This window comes from Salvelinus fontinalis, chromosome 2, assembly GCF_029448725.1.
Source record: "Salvelinus fontinalis isolate EN_2023a chromosome 2, ASM2944872v1, whole genome shotgun sequence".
In the NCBI taxonomy this organism is placed as follows: domain Eukaryota; kingdom Metazoa; phylum Chordata; class Actinopteri; order Salmoniformes; family Salmonidae; genus Salvelinus; species Salvelinus fontinalis.
The window spans coordinates 29,892,886-29,914,152 of NC_074666.1; the positions used below are offsets into that span (position 1 = coordinate 29,892,886).

General features: G+C 40.8%; 1 protein-coding gene across 1 annotated transcript in view; it reads left to right on the forward strand.

Annotated features, from left to right (window-relative positions):
- The window catches only part of LOC129816043 (transcriptional regulator ATRX-like), a 40,369-nt gene that overhangs the window by 14,615 nt on the left and 4,487 nt on the right, over nt 1-21,267 (forward strand). Inside the window, exons 15-29 of the mRNA XM_055870228.1 lie at nt 13,885-14,067; nt 14,222-14,366; nt 14,480-14,589; nt 16,307-16,450; nt 16,559-16,736; nt 16,850-16,987; nt 17,162-17,337; nt 17,481-17,598; nt 17,699-17,829; nt 17,943-17,980; nt 18,135-18,280; nt 18,443-18,599; nt 19,319-19,419; nt 19,528-19,636; nt 19,854-20,031. Coding sequence (XP_055726203.1) covers nt 13,885-14,067; nt 14,222-14,366; nt 14,480-14,589; nt 16,307-16,450; nt 16,559-16,736; nt 16,850-16,987; nt 17,162-17,337; nt 17,481-17,598; nt 17,699-17,829; nt 17,943-17,980; nt 18,135-18,280; nt 18,443-18,599; nt 19,319-19,419; nt 19,528-19,636; nt 19,854-20,031 — 2,052 coding nt within the window. The remainder of the gene's footprint in view (nt 1-13,884; nt 14,068-14,221; nt 14,367-14,479; nt 14,590-16,306; nt 16,451-16,558; nt 16,737-16,849; nt 16,988-17,161; nt 17,338-17,480; nt 17,599-17,698; nt 17,830-17,942; nt 17,981-18,134; nt 18,281-18,442; nt 18,600-19,318; nt 19,420-19,527; nt 19,637-19,853; nt 20,032-21,267) is intronic.

A 21,267-nucleotide genomic window follows, 5' to 3' on the forward strand; every position in this document is an offset into this window, starting at 1 on the left:
TTTTGACAAGGTAAGGGTGGTATAAAAAAGATAGCCCTATTTGGTAAAAGACCAAGTCCATATTATGGCAAGAACAGCTCAAATAAGCAAGGCGAAATGACAGGCCTTCATTACTTTAAGACATGAAGGTCAGTCAATCTGGAAAATGTCAAGAACTTTGAGAGTTTCTTCAAGTGCAGTTGCAAAAACCATCTAGCGCTATGACGAAACTGGCTCTCATGATGACCGCCACAGGAAAGGAAGCCCCAGAGTTACCTCTGCTGCAGAGGATAAGTTAATTAGAGTTACCAGCCTCAGAAATTGCAACCCAAATAAATGCTTCACAGAGTTCAAGTTTATTTTTAATTTTTTAATTTCACCTTTATTTAACCGGGTAGGCTAGTTAAGAGCAAGTTCTCATTTACAACTGCAACCTGGCCAAGATAAAGCAAAGCAAAACAACACAGAGTTACACATGGAATAAACAAACATACAGTCAATAACACAATAGAAAAAGTCTATATACAGTGTGTGCAAATGAGGTAAGATAAGGGAGGTAAGGCAATAAATAACCCATAATGGCAAAATAATTACAATTTAGCAATTAAATAATGGAGTGATAGATGTGCAGAAGATGAATGTGCAAGTAGAGATACTGGGGTGCAAATGAGCAAAAATAAATAACAGTATGGGGATGAGGTAGTTGAATGGGCTATTTACAGATGGGCTATGTACAGGTGCAGTGATCTGTGAGCTGCTCTGACAGCTGGTGCTTAAAGTTAGTGAGGGAGATATGAGTCTCCAGCTTCAGTGATTTTTGCAATTAGTTCCAGTCATTGGCAGCAGAGAACTGTAAGGAAAGGCGGCCAAAGGAGGAATTGGCTTTGGGGGTGACCAGTGAAATATACCTGCTGGAGCGCGTGCTACAGGTGGGTGCTGCTATGGTGACCAGTGAGCTGAGATAAGGCGGGGCTTTACCTAGCAAAGACTTACAGATGACCTGGAGCCAGTGGGTTTGGCGACGAATATGAAGCGAGGGCCAGCCAACGAGAGAATACAGGTCGCAGTGGTGGGTAGTATATGGGGCTTTGGTGACAAAACGGATGGCACTGTGATAGATTGCATCCAATTTGGTGAGTAGAGTGTTGGAGGCTATTTTGTAAATGACATCGCCGAAGTGAAGGATCGTTAGGATAGTCAGTTTTACGAGGGTATGTTTGGCAGCATGAGTGAAGGATGCTTTGTTGCGAAATAGGACGCCGATTCAAGATTTCATTTTGGATTGGAGATGCTTATTGTGAGTCTGGAAGGAAAGTTTACAGTCTAATCAGAGACCTAGGTATTTGTAGTTGTCCACATATTCTAAGTCAGAACCGTCCAGAGTAGTGATGCTGGATGGGCGGGCAGGTGCGGGCTGCGATCGGTTGAAAAGCATGCATTTAGTTTTACTTGTATTTAAGAGCAGTTGGAGGCCACAGAAGGAGAGTTGTATGGCATTAAAGCTTGTCTGGAGGTTAGTTAATACAGTGTCCAAAGAAGGGCCAGATGTATACAGAATGGTGTCGTCTGCTTAGAGGTGCTAACAGTAACAGCCACATCTCAACATCAACTGTTCAGAGGAGACTGCATGAATCATGCCTTTATGGTTGAATTGCTGCAAAGAAACCACTACTAAAGGACACCAATAATAAGAAGAGACTTGCTTGGGCCAAGAAACACAAGCAATGGACATTAGACCAGTGAAAATCTGTCTTTTGGTTTGATGAATCCAATTTTGCGTTTTTTTTTGTTCCAACCGCTGTGTCTTTGTGAGACGCAGAGTAGGTGAATGGTTGATCTCCCCATGTTTGGTTCCCACTGTGAAGCATGGAGGAGGAAGTGTGATTGTGTGGGGGTGCTTGGCTAGTGACACTGTCGGGATTTATTTAGAATTCAAGACACACTTAACCAGCATGGCTACCACAGCATTCTGCAGAGATACGCCATCCCATCTGGTTTGGGCTTAGTTAGACTATCATTTGTTTTTCAACAGGACAATGACCCAACTCACCTCCAGGCTGTGTAAGAGCTATTTGACCAAGAAGGAGAGTGATGGAGTGCTGCATTAGATGACCAGGCCTTCACAATCTCAACCCAATTGAGATGGTTTGGGATGAGTTGGACCACAGAGTGAAGGAAAAGCAGCCAACAAGTGCTCAGCATATGTGGGAACTCCTTGCAGACTGTTGGAAAAGCTTAACAGGTGAAGCTGGTTGATAATAGTGTGCAATAGTGTGCCAAGTGTGCAAAGCTGTCATCAAGGCAAAGGGTGGCTACTTTGAAGAATCTATAATCTAAACCCTTTTTTGGTTACTACATGATTCCATATGTGTTATTTCATAGTTTTGATGTCTTCACTATTATTCTACAATGTAGAAAATAGTCGAAAATTGAACGAGTAGGTGTGTCCAAACCTTTGATTGTTACTGTACCTGTCCCTGCACATCTTTGATTATGAGATGCTCTGCGTTTATCCTGTTCCATTACCAATGAGAGACCATTTGATCTGGCCTTGGTGATTTGTCCAAGAATATGTGCAACAGCTTGAGAAGCCCTAAACCAGGATGAGAGGTTAGACAGGTGTGGTGGCATATTTCTGCATTAGCAAATGAGGAGAGTTACAAACTTCACACACCAGTCAGAGTTAAACTTAAACTACATCTTTAATAATAAGAGCTTTGCAATAGCCTTTTTGACTTTCAATGATGCGCTATTTCTAATGAACCATTGAAAGTGACCACAGAAAAGTACAAAGATCTTTTATAGCCAAGATACACCCCTCTCAACCTACATGACGAACCACAGATCTTAGGAACAGTTCACAAAGGTTACGATTTGTATGCAAGATATCTATAAAACATAGCAGACAGTTACTGCTGTGTCAACAGTTTTCATTGTAAAGACCAGTGTCTGGCCCTCCTACTCCAAACTGGAACTGTCTCTCCCTGGTACGGTATTGAACAGAACCATTAGCTCATGTTCTCTGGAATGCTCTTTCGGTTTTATCACCCAAAGACATCGTAAATCTCCTCTGTCAGTGTTATCTCATAGAGGCCCATCCTCAGTAGAACACACACACAATAGTTAACCTGTTTGGGCTGCAAGCTGAATATTGAAAAAAATGGAAAATGTGTGCACATTTTCAAACGGCCTCCTAAGAAACTTTTTATTTTCCAATATGCATATATTTACTACTGTTGGATAGATAACAGTCTATAGTTTCTAAAAAGGTTTGAATTGTTTCTCTAAGTCGAACAGAAATATTTTTACAGCCATTTTCCCAGCCGAATTGAGATTTCCAAAATGCGATGTGTCTCTTTAAGACCTTCTCTATAAAAGGCCCTTTGACTTGGGACCATAGGAACACGTCACACGCCTTCGTCAGGCTGTAATGCGGAAGTGAGAATTGAAAGGAGTCGAATATCTCGTCCATGGACTGAATAACACACCTTCTTGTGAGACCTGCGCAGTTAAAAAAAAATTCCGGGCGCGAAGCATAATTTGGTCTCGGCTTCTGGAACAAGGTAGATAACGGTGAATATGATGTCTGACTACAATATTATTTGATACATGTCACAAAATCATCCTAAAGTATGTTTTTTCAATATACTTTAATTATATTATTGCAATTTATTCTGGACTTTAGATGTGATACGACGGAATAATTTTTTGAAGAAACGCTGTGTAGCGCCGCAATGCTATTGTGCTTGCTAACCAAAGAGGGAAATAATTCGTTCTGGAACCCAACTAAAGACTCTACTGGACATTGGACCCCGTTACAACATTCTGATGGAATATCAACAAAGATAAGACCCAATTTGGGATGCTTTTTCATATATCTGTTGAGCTGTGCTGTGCTAAGTGGGCTAACTGTGCTAGGCTAGCGCTTGACCAATGCTAGTGCTGACTTATGCTAGCTTATGTTGTTAGCTAATATAACGATATATTGTGTTTTCGCTGTAAAACACTTCAAAAATCGGAAATGTTGGCTTTATTCACACGATATCTGTCTTTCATTAGCTATCCACCATATGTTTTTCTGAAATGTTTTATGAGGTGTAATTAGTAGCCGACGTTGGTGTATGTATTTTCTCTGGCTACTCCCGTCTGGATTCAGACTCTAGCTATGTGTTAGCATTTATGTTAGCATCAATGTAAAACTGATTTATAGCTAAAATATGCACTTTTTATGAACAAAACATAGATTTATTGTGTAACATGTTATATGACTGTCATCTGAGGTAGTTTTTTCTGGGCTCTTTAGGTTGGTTTTAGTTTATTTCGGTTGGCTTGTGCATGCTACTTGAATCATAATTCATACTTCATAATCATATCCATACGTGTCTGTCCACTTTTGTATTTGGTGGTGAGCTAACATAAATATATGTGGTGTTTTCTCTGTAAAACATTTAAAAAATCGGACATGTTGGCTGGATTGACAAGATGTTTATCTTTCAAATGCTGTATTGGACTTGTTAATGTGTAAAAGTTAAAATATTTTTAAAAAATAGATTTTGAATTTCGCGCCCTGCAGCTGTTGTCATTTTCGTCCGATTTCGGGCTTGCAGCCCAAACAGGTTAACAGAATACTCTATTCGGTCGAATAAAACAACCATTATAATGCAATACAAGCATTATAACATAATCTTGCAATTTTCCACGACATCTCCCCCATTTTGAGAATCTTCTCAACTTAACCTTAACGTGAGACGTTAGCGTCCCACCTCTTCAACAGCCAGTGAAAGTGCAGGGCGCCAAATTCAAAACAACAGAAATCCCACCATTAAAATTCCTCAAACATACATGTATTTTACACCATTTTAAAGATACACTTGTTGTAAATCCAGCCACAGTGTCCGATTTCAAAAAAGCTTTACGACGAAAGCAAACCAAATGATTATATTAGGTGAGTGCCTATTCACAGAATAACACAGCCATTTTTCCAGCCAAAGAGAGGATTCACAAAAAGCAGAAATAAAGATAAAATTAATCACTAACCTTTGATGATCTTCATCAGATGGCACTCATAGGACTTCATGTTACACAATACATGTATGTTTTGTTTGGTAGTTCATATTTATATCCAAAAATCGGAGTTTACATTGGCGCCTTACGTTCAGAAGTCACAAATATCCTTTGATTTTGCAGAGAGCCACATCAATTTACAGGAATAATCATAATAAACATTGCTAAACGATACAACAGTTATGCATGGAATTTTAGATGCACTTCTCCTTAATGCAACCGCTGTGTCAGATTTCAAAAAAGCTTTACGGAAAAAGCAAACCATGCAATAATCGGCGCTCGGAGCCCAATCAAGATACAAATATAGCCGCCATATTATGCAGTCAACAGAAGTCAGAAGTAACAATATAAACATTCACTTACCTTTGATGATCTTCATCAGAATGCATTCCCAGGAATCCCAGTTCCACAATAAATTTTTGTTTTGTTCGATAATGTCCATCATTTATGTCCAAATTCCTCCTTGTTGTTCTAGCGTTCAGTACACTTTCCAAACTCACGACGCGCGGGCAGGTCCAGCAGAATGTACGGACGAAAAGTTTAAAAAGTTATATTACAGTCCGTAAAAACATGACAAACGAAGTATTGAATCAATCTTTAGGATGTTTTTAACAGAATTCTTCAATAATGTTCCAACCGGAGTATTCCTGTGTCTTCAGAATTGCGATGGAACAGAGCTCGCTCTCACGTGAACGCGCATGGTCAGAGCATGTTCAGGTCATGGCAGACCTGACTCATTCTTCTCTCCTTCGGCCCCACTAAACAGTAGAGGCATCAGACAAGGTTCTAACGACTGTTGACATCTAGTGGAAGCCTTAGGAAGTGCAACATGACCAATATCCCACTGTATCTTCAATAGGAACTGAGTTGAAAATCGACCAACCTCAGATTTCTCACTTCCTGGTTGGATTTTTTCTCAGGTTTTTGCCTGCCTGATGAGTTCTGTTATACTCACCGACATCATTCAAACAGCTTTAGAAACTTCAGAGTGTTTTCTATCCAAATCTACTAATAATATGCATATTCTAGCTTTTATGGCTTTGTAGCAGGCCGTTTACTCTGGGCATGCTTTTCATCCGGACGTGAAAATACTGCCCCCTACCCCAAAGAAGTTAAAAGAAAATTACAAGATTTAAGAACATTCATTCACATAGAAAATACATATATTCTACATAAACCAAAAATCATGACCAGCTTCCACAACACTAACTCAGCCTCATTCCAAGAAACTCAGCACTGTCTCTTATTTCAATCCCCAACACATTTTCTAAGCACTCTAGCAATTTGTCTGGGAAGGTTATGATCCACAGTCATCTGCACGAAACCACGAAGAAAAAGAAAAAATACATACAGTTAATGAGATTCAAAGCTATAATTTCCATAGACAGTGAAAGGCACATGTTTAATGCATAATGCAGTGCATGCAACAATGGAGTTTAATAAAATAAGCTTTAGTTATCTATCACACTCCAATGGATCAGCATAGTATGTTGGAAATGACTATGTCCATCCCAGAAACTAAAGTTAGCATATCTTGTTGTACAAATCCAGGTAATGACTCCTAGTTAAAATAAAATGTATCTCTTTGGTGCCTAATGAACATGACCAAAGACAAGCATCATGATTCCACTATTTATAAGGCAATGCCTATAGAACAAATAGATTAGGATCATTTTCACTCTCCAGATCAGAGTTCACCCATCTCCATTCACCATGGCATGCTTATAAAAGTTTCAACGTCTTTAGTTCATAACAACAATCATTCAATTTCCAAATAAAATCATAATTAGAACCCAACTAATTATCCAACCAAAATTTAGAATGACATTGCTCAGTGATTCAAATTGGTCCTATCGCTCAAAGTAAACAACTTAATTTAACACACATCGACATTGGCAGAATGTACATTTATTAACATCCAATATAATTATCCCATAATTCTACTATGAACTTTTTATCACGATTATAATACAGATCAGTATCTCAATGCATTCTTAATCTAAATTACTATAATTTTACGTGGTGTAGACCTATACCCCAATACCTATACCCCAAAAGTCTAAACAAGAATTTTTTCCCCCCAGTTGACCAACCCCCTCCTTCAGGCACTGATTCTTCTGGCGTCTTTTTCGTTCTTCTTCAGATAGCTTTACAGTTCAAAGTGGATGGCCCATGATAATGTCCCAATTTCAATGTTTCACCTTAGACGCCATCACCTTTACCACCCATTATGTCTTGTCCATTCGTCAACCAGTATACCAGCAACATAAGAGAAGTTTAGAACAGATTTCTCTCCATGCTCACTCCACGTGGACTCCTCTCACACACCTGAGAGAAACATGAGAGAAAAGCGGTTGATAGAGAACAGATCTGATGCTGTACACCGATTTCTGGCCCAGCTCCTTTCTCTCGGTAGAAGTGGTTCGGACAAGGCCTTTGTCACTTTTCTTCAGCCAGTTAGAGGGGGATTTGAGGTACACACACTGTTCGGTCCAATTATCTCTTCCATGCATTAAGATACCGTCTGATGTCACTTTTCATGATAACCTCGAAAGAACAGCTCAGAACAACAGTTTAGTTCAGTTCATTAGCTACATGATAAATTATTACTTTTACCAATTATTCTTAATACAAATGTCTAAACATATTTCAAAGAGAATAACAACATATTCTATTGAAACTATTCTTTCAAATGGGCTTATACTCCCCATCACAATTTCAACTTCATCGCAGAGCCACATGATCAGGAAGTTAGACTTATAACCCATCGGGAATAGAACAGAACAAACAACACAACAATACACTCCTTCACATCACTCAAGGTGTGTAAACTTCAATCCAAAACCTCAAAGAACTGAATCCAAAACCTCAAAGGACTGTATCCCCTCCCATTTTTAACACATAACTCTTCATGAGAGTAATGTATAAAACAACACTACTACTGGTCAAAAGATAAAACAAAATGTCAAATAACCTAATCAAATTAAAATCACTACTCTGAAAAACTCCACAAAGAAAAATGATTTGACCCATATGGTCATAGGAAAATAGACTTAAAGCAGCCTACCGTTAGTCAAAGGCAATGCCCTCTCCTTCTTCACATTGTTCCAAATTACAAATATGGCTAAGAACTATAAAAGAACTCCACAATAATTATCAATTACACAAATTACCTTGAAATCATTATTACAAATTACCTTTAAATTCATTATCCAAATGGCTTTCCAATGAGGCTGATCAAGCCACAATGAAAAGTCATGATACGGGTCATAGGTCATACAAACCCTTCAAAGAAGTGTTTGTTACTATATTAGACAAATAAAAAATAAAAAAAATTGTCAAACATTTCCTACATGTTGTATCCCAGTTCCCAGAACATTCCTTTATCAAAAGAATTCACATGTTTAATTAAAACTCAGAAGAAAAAAAATTCCATGTGCGTGCGTGCCCCTTTAAGATACCTTAGCACTAAGTGAAATGGAAAACTCACCAAACCCAAAGGAAATTTAAAAAACAAATCAAACATAGTATTTTAAAAACACCAACAAATAGTCATAACAAATGTGTTGTGTGTGTGGGTATTTGCAAACCTTAAGGTAAAACCAAACAAAAAATGTCCGGGCCTTTTCAATTTGGTAGTTTACGGCCTCAATCTCACTCACTCTCCCCAAGATTATATTCCCAGGAAACATTCCAAAGAGAGACAATGAAACCCCCATTTTCCCAGAAAAAACACAAAACACTTCGTTAGCATACATTATACTACACCGATTCAGAAACCCAAAAGTTAACTATAAACAAAACCTAATGATAATTCCACTCTACCTCAAATCATTAATCATACATTTTAATCTACATCAATGTATATGTATGCTTAATTGAACATACGCTACCCTTAGATACAATTATCCTGGTATCATTACTATCTAAATGTAAGAATTTTTTCCTCTGTCGCAAATGTAGTACATTTCTCAGCGTAAGGAATCAGTGATATTTAATCGCAGGCATTTAATAAAAATGTAGACGTGTTCTCCTGTGTCTCCTTAAACATACTGTCACAATTCCAATGGTGGACATGAAAGAGTCAGGTGCAGAGAGCAGGGTAATCTCAATCAAGTGGATTTATTATTTCACCCAGAAATAATCACATAAACGACGACGCCACACAAACAACGGGCGCGTCAAAATACTGTCCAATAAAAGTAGGACTGAAATCCACTATAAGGAACACCACCAACACAAACAGAAAAACAAGCCCGCACAAAAGTCGGCGGGCCAACTGGGTTTAAATAGCCCCCTACCCTAAACACAAAACAGGTGATACCAATTAGACAAACTCAAAAGAAAACAGAAAAGGGGATCGGTGGCAGCTAGTAGACCGGAGACGAAGACCGCCAAGCGCCGCCCGAACGGGAAGAGGCACCATCCTCGGCGGGATTCGTAACACATACATACTTTAGGTAACTTCCATCCGTCCCGGAAGAAAGAATCCTACTCAAACACATCAGATAATACAATGTTTAATTAAGTAAAATCAACACCTAAATTAAACAATAAACAGTAAACAATAAACAAACCCATAACCCCTTTCCAGCAATCTAATCATTTCAACCTGTTGCATAAATGTAGTAAAAACAACCCTGTTGTTTAACAAATCTAAAACCTTTCAGAAGTTGGTGCTGTCTCATCAGTGTAAAAATCAAAACTAACTTTTTCCCACTCATATCTACAATGTTTGCATTCCCCAAAGGTCAATACTGTTCAGCTCGTACATTAATGATCTTCCTTCTGTCTGTACAGGGTCTAACGTTCCAATGTATGTAGATGATATAGTGATAAATGCATGCAAACAACAAGCTAAACAAGAACTCACTACTGTAATGGTTCAGATGCCAAAGTTGCTCAGAGACTCATGTTTGCATCTCAATTTAAAAAAACACAGTCTGCATTTTCCTTACAAAGAAAACAACGCTCTGTCCTAAGTCAGTTCAAACAGCGTAGGGCTCATCATTTTCACCTAAAATCACTTGTTTTGGTGCCATTGCCCTTGAGCAGTTCTAGCCTATCAGAAGTGTCGTGTCTGTGATGATCATTAAATGTGAAGACTTATTTATATCAAATCAGTTCTCTCTAGGTTTAATTATTACATGATTAAACTTATCATGTAAACATTAATTAATTAGGAAGTCGGGGGACCACGGAAAATGTTGAGATTAAAGTTATAATTTTCTGAATATAACTTCAGATATTTAAATTTCTGATGAATTAATCTTCTATTAATTCATTATTAATTGTTACCTCATTAGTCTCATTCCAAACGTCGTAAAATTCTTGGTTATCTGCACGAACCCTAGTTTCCATAATGAGTCAGCAATATACAAATTGTCTTAATAATTTATTTTCTAACTAACTAAATAATCACAGAAATACATCACAAACAAACAGTAGATATTGGTTACTAACTGATAGAAAAGTCCAGAGTGGGCTAAGCCGATATGACGGCTTGGTAGACAAAGGAAAGGGGTGGGGACTGAGAAAGTGCGGGAAAGAAAAGGGATTTACGACACACAGTCTATAATTGTATTAATTGAAATGCTAATCCTTTGCACGTGAACACATGGATACTTCAGAGTACCATTCGGAAATGTTTTCATAGATAGATGCTTCGGCGGTTGTCAGTATTCTCGTTCTAGACTAATGTCATTTCTAGATGCAGACTAGTAATTATTCGTCTAAGATTTACTTTTATTCTGTAGTGATCGATAGTCTCAGAGTTTAACCATTTCCGTGTATCCAAACTACAGCTGTATGGTCTCCGATGGCCTATAGAATTGTAGCCACTGACTAGTTCATCTTTCTATGAAAATCCATACTCTAATTTAGAAGGTTAACATGACATTATATCTTTTCGCAAATAGTTTCATGTTTAATCACATACGTTTCACAATATTTAGATGTAAACCTGACAGCTGGGACATGTACACTTTAAGAGATACAGTTATGTGTGTTTCCTGTCCTTCATGAGATCACCAAGTGAAACACACTCGTCATAACCGTCCCTTAAGTGTCCACGGACCATTCCCACATTCTCAAAAATATAAATATTATATATATAGAAATATTGTTTAGTTCTCCCATTTTGGGGATTAGTAGTTTTGAACAAAATATGTACTTTGTTCTGGTAGACTCTCTCAATACTGCATGGCAGTTTCTACCAGGTATTTATGACCTGCCGTAAAGTCATAATACTGTGGAGAGAGAGAGGGGGGCTATGATCCTCCCCCCAGGGCACGTCATGACAGAAGGCCAACCTGACAATCCTTCAGTGTTGGGATTTCATCTACTACCATGGAGAGATGATTCCAGTTTGACCGTTTCACAGGTCGGAATGTGGGTGTGGTTTACAGGTATGCAATCCTTGGTGTAGGTAGGACGAAGATTGATTTGGATGGTGGAGCTGTAACCTCTCACACGAAGCCCTGAGACTATTTTGCTTTTCACAACTGTCATGTCCTATCATAGTAGTTAATTTCAGTTTCACTGGATACATGTCTGCTTGTAAAGCATTGCTCACTTCCTGGTCAATGAATTTAGTATCACTCTTGATGTCAAGCAGGGCGTAGACAAGTTTTTCAGCACTTGACATGTTCCTTTGACACCCACACTGGTTTGATTATGAAAGTGTTAGTAGATTGTCCTTCTCCAGCTACGTTGAGTGACAATGCAGTTGCTGCCTCATCCATATTATTTTGGTAAGAAATTGGCAGAGGTGTAGGCTTTTCCCGTTTTACCTAACTGTCAGCGTGGAGACACGTGCGATGCTTTCCTTTGCAGGTGTCAAAGGTGTGATGATGACGACAGTCCTTTGCACTGTGACCAGATTTCAAGCACCCATAGCAAAGCTTATTTTCTTTCACATATTTCTGTCGCTCCTCCAGAGACTTGGTCATGAATTTAGAACAGCCATGGAGCTGATGCTTATTGTCCTGGCAAAACATACACAGAGGCCTTGCACTTCCTTTGGCTGACTTTTGATTCTCTCTATCTGTGAATGTTTGAGTGCTGAGAACACTTGCCATGCTCCTCTTGGTCTCCCTGACATTTCGTTTCTCAGTGGTACATTCGGATGAATTCGGAGAGAATAGAAAGAAGTTATCTGATTGCAAGCAATCTCTGCTTCCATTGTCATCAACGTAGCAAATTCCTGGAAACTGGGCAATTCTTGACTATTGTTCAAGGTTTGTGTAACTTGTCTGTTCCAATAAGAAGCTACCCAGTCAGGCAGTTTTTGAAATAGCTTCTGATTCTATTTACATTCATTTAATATCTGAAGACCTTTAACATAGGTATAGCATCTGACAGGCACCTGACAGGCATTTCAAAAATCTGAAATGTCTCTGAGTCCTACGGTGTTCTTAAGTTGAGTTTTTGGCCAGTTTGCAAGCCTTTCTCTAAATGCCCTCTGTATGGTTGAGTTTGTTCCACACGTCTTTGTAGGCCTCGTCATCATTTCTGTAGAAAGTACCATCCAGGGTCTTACGAGCTGGGCCACCCACATACTTCTTAAGATAATAAAGATGTCAACTGACAAGACACTTCTTTGATTGATAAATGACACAAATGAGGCTTTCCACTCAAGGAATTGAATTGGATCACCATTGAATACAAATGGCTCTGGCATTGGAAGTCAATTAAGGACTTTACTATCTTGGAAGGCTTGAGCCAGAGAAGTCACATCCACATGAGGTGATGATGCTGGGGCATTGGAGAGTTGTTGAATGGTAGTTGGAGTAATGTTGTTGACAGTTCAGAAGCTAGTTTTCCATACTACCTCCTGGTTCTAAGCCTACAACCTGGCCCGAGTTGCCTTTACATCTCTCTTTGCCTGTAGTTGTTCCAACTCACATCCTTCCTTTACTGCTCTTCTGAGTGTTGTATCATTTCCTTTTGTTTCTTTTTCTCCAGCAACACTTCATACTCAACTTCCTTTGCTGTCAGCTCTGCTGCTGCATCTGCACGTTTGGCTGCCATACATGAGGCCATGGAGTGATGGGTGGATTGAACACTGGACTTGTGACTAATTTGTGAGACTATAGATCCGTAAATGGAGCGAGTGTAGTCGCGATCAAGTAACTCACTGAGACAATGGTTTTCCTGTTCGGCATAAAACTCTTCATCAATGCCTGATATCTTTTCATAGGCAATTCTGATAATATCTGCTGTAACTCCCTCACCTGTGTCGACACAACGCCTTAACTCAGTTGACTGTGTGATGTGATCTTGAATTTCAAGATAGATGCTCATGACATCATCCGTTCCTTGCTTCAATGTGTCGATCAGAAATACCAGCTGGCTCTCTGTTACATCTGACTTTAGCTGCTCTCTTGCTTTGCGGGCTTGGATCTTCCATTGGTCATACATGGAGATAAGTATTTTTTCCTTTTAATGTGCCGCTTCTCTTTGCAATGCAAGCATTTTGTATGTAGGGTTCTTTGGACGGACAGAGCATCGAAGCCTTGAGGTTCCTCGTAGACATCTTGAAGTTTACCTTGGAGGTCATTCAGAGCTTGTTCTTTGGCTTGAATTTCTTCCTCTAGGCGATATCACCATCTCATTTTACATTTGCATTGTCAGTCACCCTTTTGTATCCTTCTTACTAACTTCATTGATGTGTAACTATTGGCTTTCTGAGATGTATGATGATCATTTTGCTATTCTTGTTTTATTGTTTGTGTACTATCAGGTGCTAAATGTATCATTGTTAAAATGTATGTTCTTTTTTACAGTGTGTTCAAGGGTTCTTTAACTGCTGGTGACTTACTGATCTATCTATCTAAACAGAGTGACGATGAAGAGAAGGACGGCGAGGAAGGGGACAACAAAGATACACCTAAGGGCCGCAAGAAGATCCGCAGGATCATCGTAGACGAGCACCTCCGCTCGGAGACCCAGAGAGCCCTGAAGGAGGAGGAGGAGAGACGCAGACGCCTGGCAGAAAGAGAGCAGAGGGAGGACTTCAGAGAGGTACACTACACACAGCTGACCCTCTCCATGCACACTCACTGTAGAATCCATGCACTATCAGAAATGTCATACTACTACTCTATTTTATTTTATTAAATTATATATTATACCATTTTATATTAGCAGTTTTGGTCAAATGGTGGTTTCCTCGCAGGTGATTGTTATTGAGGATGAGGCGTCTCATGTGGCCTGTCCCATCACCACTAAGCTGGTCCTGGATCAGGATGAGGGGACAAAGGAGCCACTCATCCAGGTGCACAGGAACCTGGTGACCAGGCTCAAGCCTCACCAGGTGGATGGTAAGTCTCGGTTTTTATTTCAGTTGTACAAACCCAATACAGACAGTAAGTCAAATACAGTGGCTATCAGCATTGCCCCTTCAATTTGCTGTATCTCTTCCTCCTTCTGATAGGTGTGCAGTTTATCTGGGACTGTTGTTGTGAGTCTGTGAAGAAGGCCAATTCAACCCCTGGATCAGGCTGCTTACTGGCCCACTGCATGGGCCTAGGGAAGACACTGCAGGTAAAAGGAAGCGAACAGTAGGAGTGTTGTCATATTTTATTTTTATTTTACCAGGTAAGTTGACTGAGAACACGTTCTCATTTGCAGCAACAACCTGGGGAATAGTTACAGGGGAGAGGAGGGGGATGAATGAGCCAATTGTAAACTGGGGATTATTAGGTGACCATGATGGTTTGAGGGCCAAATTGGGAATTTAGCCAGGACACCGGGGTTAACACCCCTACTCTTACGATAAGTGCCATGGGATCTTTAATGACCTCAGAGAGTCAGGACACCCGTTTAACGTCCCATCCGAAAGACGGCACCCTACACAGGGCAGTGTCCCCAATCACTGCCCTGGGGCATCGGGATATTTTCTTTTTAGACCAGAGGAAAGAGTGCCTCCTACTGGCCCTCCAACACCACTTCCAGCAGCACCTGGTCTCCCATCCAGGGACTGACCAGGACCAACCCTGCTTAGCTTCAGAAGCAAGCCAGCAGACATATGCATATGTCATTCATAAAACAGTATCTTTTGTTAACAATACTAGAGATACTCCACCAGAACAAAAATATAAACACAACATGTAAAGTGTTGTTCCCATGTTTCATGAGCTGAAATAAAAGATCCCAGAAATTTTCCATACGCACAAAAATCTTATTTCTCTCAAATTTTGTGCGTTAATTTGTTTACATCCCAGTTAGTGAGCATTTCTTCTTTCCCAAGATAATCAATGCACCTGACAGGTGTGGCATATCAACAAGCTGATTAAACAGCATGATCATTAGGGATGCGTGCTTAGTCCCCTCCTGTACTCCCTGTCCACCCACGACTGTGGCCAAGCACGATGCCAACACCATCATTAAGTTTGCTGACGACACAACAGTGGTAGGCCTGATCACCGACAACAATGAGACAGCCTACAGGGAGGAGGTCAGAGACCTGGCAGTGTGGTGCCGGGACAACAACCTCTCCGTCAATGTGAGCAAGACAAAGGAGCTAATCGTGGACTATAGGAAGAGGAGGGTCGAACAGGCCCCCATTAACATCGATGGGACTGAAGTGGAGCGGGTTGAGCGTTTCAAGTTCCTTGGTGTCCACGTCACCAACACCTGTACCCCGCACATTGACTCGTTACCGGTACCCCCTGTATATAGCTTCGTTATTGTTATGTACATTTCTTGAGTTACTTTTTGATTGATTAGATTTTTTTACTTTAGTTTATTTAGTAAATATTTTATTTACTATATTGAACTGCATTGTTGGTTAAGGGCTTGTAAGTAAGCATTTCACAGTAAGGTGTATTCGGCGCATGTGACAAATACAATTTAATTTGATTACACAAGTGCACCTTCTACTGGGGACAATAAAAGGCAACTCTGAAATGTGCAGTTTTGTCACACAACACAATGCCACAGATGTCTCAAGTTTTGAGGAGTATTTCTGTCTGTAATAAAGCCCTTTTGTGGGGGAAAATTCATTCTGATTGGCTGGGCCTGTCTCCTTAGTGGGTGGGCCTATGTCTTCCTAGGCCCACTCATGGCTGCGCCCCTGCCCAGTCATGTGAAATACCTAAATTAGGGTCTAATGAAATTATTTCAATTGACTGGTTTACTTCTATGAACTGTGACTCAGTAAAATCTTTGAAATTGTTGCATATTGCGTTTATATTTTTGTTTAGTATATAATACTTTATAATATATAATAGTAGAAGCTCTTCAATATTTTCTCATGTAGGTGGTGACATTTCTCCATACGATGCTGCAGTCAAAGTGCATGAACTTCAGGACTGCCCTGGTGGTGTGTCCACTCAACACCATCCTCAACTGGGTCAATGAGTTTGAGAAGTGGCAAGTTGACATGGGAGCTGACAAAGTCAAGGTAGCCAAGAAGATTTTAGTTTTTGTTTTGTCAAATACATGCAGAGGTTATTGATATGCATTGTAGTATATTCAAGGTATTTCATGTTTCTTTTTTTCCATCTCGTAGGTGACAGAGTTGGCCACACTGAAGCGACCACAGGAGCGTTATATTGCCCTGCAGAGATGGCAGATGGATGGAGGTGTTATGATTATGGGCTATGAGATGTACCGTAACCTCACACTAGGCCTCAAAGTCATCCACGGAAAATTCAAAAAGACCTTTGACAGTACTCTAGTCGATCCAGGTACATCCTCTACCAATTATATGCATGTGAAGTGTTGAGAGGTATGTACAATTTTGAAGTAGTATAATTGATTGGTGTTGAAACTCTAATACACTACATTTGTTGTACTCCAGGTCCAGACTTTGTGATCTGCGATGAGGGTCACATCCTGAAGAACGAGGCATCCAACATCTCTAAAGCTATGAGTGCCATTAAGACCAAACGGAGGGTGGTGCTGACAGGCACACCACTGCAGAACAACCTCAATGAGTGTAAGGAGGCCTGCTTCAGTTTGAACACAGCCTATGACTGCCTTTCCATTTAAGCTACTTCTCTGGGCAGTATGTCAACGTTTGGGTTAGTTTATTCATGTTTCAGTTTTATTATATAAAAAAATTATAGTAGTCAAAGGTGTAGCCGTGTCTTATATATTTTTGTTTTCTCAGACCACTGCATGGTCAACTTCATCAAGGAAAACCTTCTGGGCTCAATCAAGGAGTTCCGGAATTGCTTTATCAACCCCATTCAAAACGGCCAGTGTGCAGACTCCACCCCCAGAGACGTCCGCATCATGAAGAATCGCGCCCATGTCCTTCATGCAATGTTGGCAGGGTGTGTACAGGTGAGACAGCTCAATTACTAGGAGTGTATGGCACCTTTATTTGTAGTTTATCAGAACCACTGCTTACTTTTTTACAAGTATTTGTTGCAAAGTTCTTTGTCAGTTTCCAGTGGATACACTTATTGTGTTTTCCTCTCTGTCAGAGAAGAGACTACTCAGCCTTGACCAAGTTCCTGCCCCCAAAACATGAATATGTTATGGCAGTGAGGGTGACCCCTCTTCAGTACAGACTGTATTGCTACTACCTGGACAACTTCACTGGTAAGAACCTCCATCGTTAGATCAGAAAGCTCTGTACATATCAATGAAATGTGCATGATTTAATAAACCTTTTGGAGAAAAAAGCTGCATATGTGTTTAGGAGCTAGGTCTGTGGTTGAGGGAGCCAGGGGCAAAGCCGGAACCAGCCTTTTCAAGGACTTCCAGATACTCAGCCGAATCTGGAACCATCCCTGGTGTCTGCAGCTCAACTATATCAGCAAAGAAAATAAGGTAAAGACCCATCAGATGCAGGTTTGAACAAAAACTACTATTTTCTCATCTGCAGACGGATCCTGAGGTATGTCAGTCAAACCGTCATCAACATAGATGCTCTTTGTTTTCAGGGCCATTTTGATGGGAAGCACCAGGGGAAAACTGAGAGGTGTGTAAGCATGAGTATTCAGTAGGCTACCCAAATCTTTTAACTGCTACCGCTGTGTGATGCCTGAAGTAGTCTATTACCACCTAATGACAAATTAAATAATGCAAATAATAGATTGTTGTCTTTCATTACTTTTCCTTTATGTCCCACTCAGGAAAGAGAAGGAGAACAAGGGGAAAGTGGTGAATGCTGATGAAGACAGCAAGGATGTGGAGGTGATCCTTGTGTGGAACAGCACATCAAAGGGTGTCGATGTGGAAGGAGACCAGCGAGCAGGTCCACTGGTCCCAGTGGTAAAAGGTAGAGTTGTCTCTTCCATTCAGGAAATGACTTTACCGAGTCTATTACAATACCTTCTAGTGTTACTATTGAACATTTTGAATGATTTAACTTATGTTAATGACTTATTTGTTAGTCTCATTCATTTGAAGTCAGTGGTGATATTGTATGCTCTGTGTTCAGCGTTGAGAGCGTCCACCAGTTTCAGGCCTGACAGTCCGGCTGCAGACTGGTACAAGTCAATGCTGAGTGACTCTGACGCCACCATCCTGGGACACTCAGGGAAGATGGTGCTGCTGTTTGAGATTCTCCAAATGGCAGAGGAACTGGAAGACAAAGTGTAAGGCTGAATCCCAAATCATCCCCCTTCCCCTCGCCCCTCCATTTATGCGTTCACGCACGCCTCCGCCATATGCACTAGTGTCCCAAAGCTGAGGAATTGAAAATGATGGAGGGTGTAGGGGCTATTTAGACCCTCCGATAAACACTTTGACCAAGCAAGCTATGCTTCAGAGCGAAGTGGTATCCCAAAAACACACCACATTATTTTGAGTTTGCACAAATTCACACAAAAGAATGGAGAGGCGTGCCTAATTATAAGCCACCTATATTTGTTTTTTTCTGATTTCTAAGCTTGACACATGTAACATATGAAATACATCCCAAATTAAATGTTTAACTGTTACTGATGTTTATATCTTGTAAAACGACAGGGAATTTTCTCATTTGAATTTCATGCTAATTTTTTTATTTAAATGTGGAACATGAATTGAATCATTCAAGTCACGAGTGTGTCCCGAAGTTGAAGGGTTTATTTGATCCCCCCCGCCACTCTTGAAGTCACCCTCCAAGTTTCGTCAGCAACATGACAACAGAGGGCCCTCCGAGCGAGTTGGTAGGGGTGAGGGGCTGGTTTGGGATTCACCATATGTGTGCTTGGGAAATGGATTCAGGCACCAGGGGTGCATTTAAAAAAAAAAAAGATCAAGTTAGCCAGTTTCACAGAGCAGATTTGTTGAATTAACCTTTTCTTAATCAGTTTTTGTTGTATATTCACAGGTTGGTGTTCAGTCAATCCTTGATCACATTAGACATGATTGAAGATTTCTTGGACCTCACCAACAAAGCCAAAAACAACAGGCAATCATCCCTATACAAAGGTACCAGTCCCATTGGCTTTTCAAATGTTATAGTTTTACAACAAAACAATGCATCTTCAGAGTCTATTATTGTGTAATATTTTCTTTGTTTCCTTTTCTAAACTGTAGGTGATGGCAGCTGGATCAGAAACACTGACTATTACCGTATTGACGGGTCCACCAGCGCCACATCCAGGATGAAATGGGTGCAAGATTTCAATGATGCCACCAACGAGCGGTACATTTCTGTCTGACTGCTGTACTTTTCTACATCTCACATTTCGCTGTGCCAAACCTCAACACAGTATGCAGCATAACACTTTACTTAGTGATGTATTACTATATGGCAAGGCATCAGTAATTGTAGCCCTAATGTGAATTGATGAGATGGTCTGTTTTTAAGATCCCACTCACAATCACTCCTTTGATTTACTTTTATCCCCCTTTTCTTTCAGGGGTCGTCTGTTTCTCATCTCGACAAGAGCTGGGTCCCTTGGGATCAACCTGGTAGCAGCTAACAGGGTCATAATTTTTGACGCTTCGTGGAATCCCTCCTATGACATCCAGAGCATCTTCAGGGTGTACCGTTTTGGCCAGCTGAAGGCTGTGTTTGTCTACCGCTTCTTGGCTCAGGTAATCACATCTCGTATGAACCTATCTCCTGTAATATGATTGTGGGACACATTGTATGATTACATATAAACTCAGCAAAAAAAGAAACGTCCCTTTTTCAGGACCCTGTATTTCAAAGATAATTCGTAAAAATCCAAATAACTTCACAGATCTTCATTGTAAAGGGTTTGAACACTGTTTCCCATGCTTGTTCAATCAACCATAAACAATTAATGAACATGCACCTGTGGAACGGTCGTTAAGACACTAACAGCTTACAGACGGTAGGCAATTAAGGTCACAGTTATGAAAATGTAGGACACTAAAGAGGCCTTTCTACTGACTCTGAAAAACACCAAAAGAAAGATGCCCAGTGTCCCTGCTCATCTGCGTGAATGTGCCTTAGGCATGCTGCAAGTAGGCATGAGGACTGCAGATGTGGCTAGGGCAATAAATTGCAATGTCCGTACTGTGAGACGCCTAAGACGGCGCTACAGGGAGACAGCTGATCATCCTCGCAGTGGCAGATCACGTGCAACAACACCTGCACAGGATCGGTACATCCGAACATCACACCTGCGGGACAGGTACAGGATGGCAACAACAACTGCCCGAGTTACACCAAGAACACACAATTCCTCCATCAGTGCTCAGACTGTCTGCAATAGGCCGAGAGAGGCTGGACTGAGGGCTTGTAGGCCTGTTGTAAGGCAGGTTCTCACCAGACATCACTGGCAACAATGTCGCCTATGGGCACAAACCCACCGTCATTGGACCAGACAGGACTGCCAAAAAGTGCTCTTCACTGATGAGTCGCGGTTTTGTCTCACTAGGGGTTATGGTCTGATTCGTGTTTATCCTCGAAGGAATGAGCGTTACACCGAGGCCTATACTCTGGAGCGGGATCGATTTGGAGGTGGAGGGTCCGTCATGGTCTGGGGGCGGTGTGTCACAGCGGCATCGGACTGAGCTTGTTGTCATTGCAGGCAATCTCAATGCTGTGCTTTACAGGGAAGACACCCTCCTCCCTCATGTGGTACCCTTCCTGCAGGCTCATCCTGACATGACCCTCCAGCATGACAATGCCACCAGCCATACTGCTCGTTCTGTGCGTGATTTCCTGCAAGAAAGCAATGTCAGTGTTCTGCCATGGCCAGCGAAGAGCCCGGATCTCAATCCCATTGACCACGTCTGGGACCTGTTGGATCGGAGGGTGAGGGCTAGGGCCATTCCCCCCAGAAATGTCCCTGAACTTGC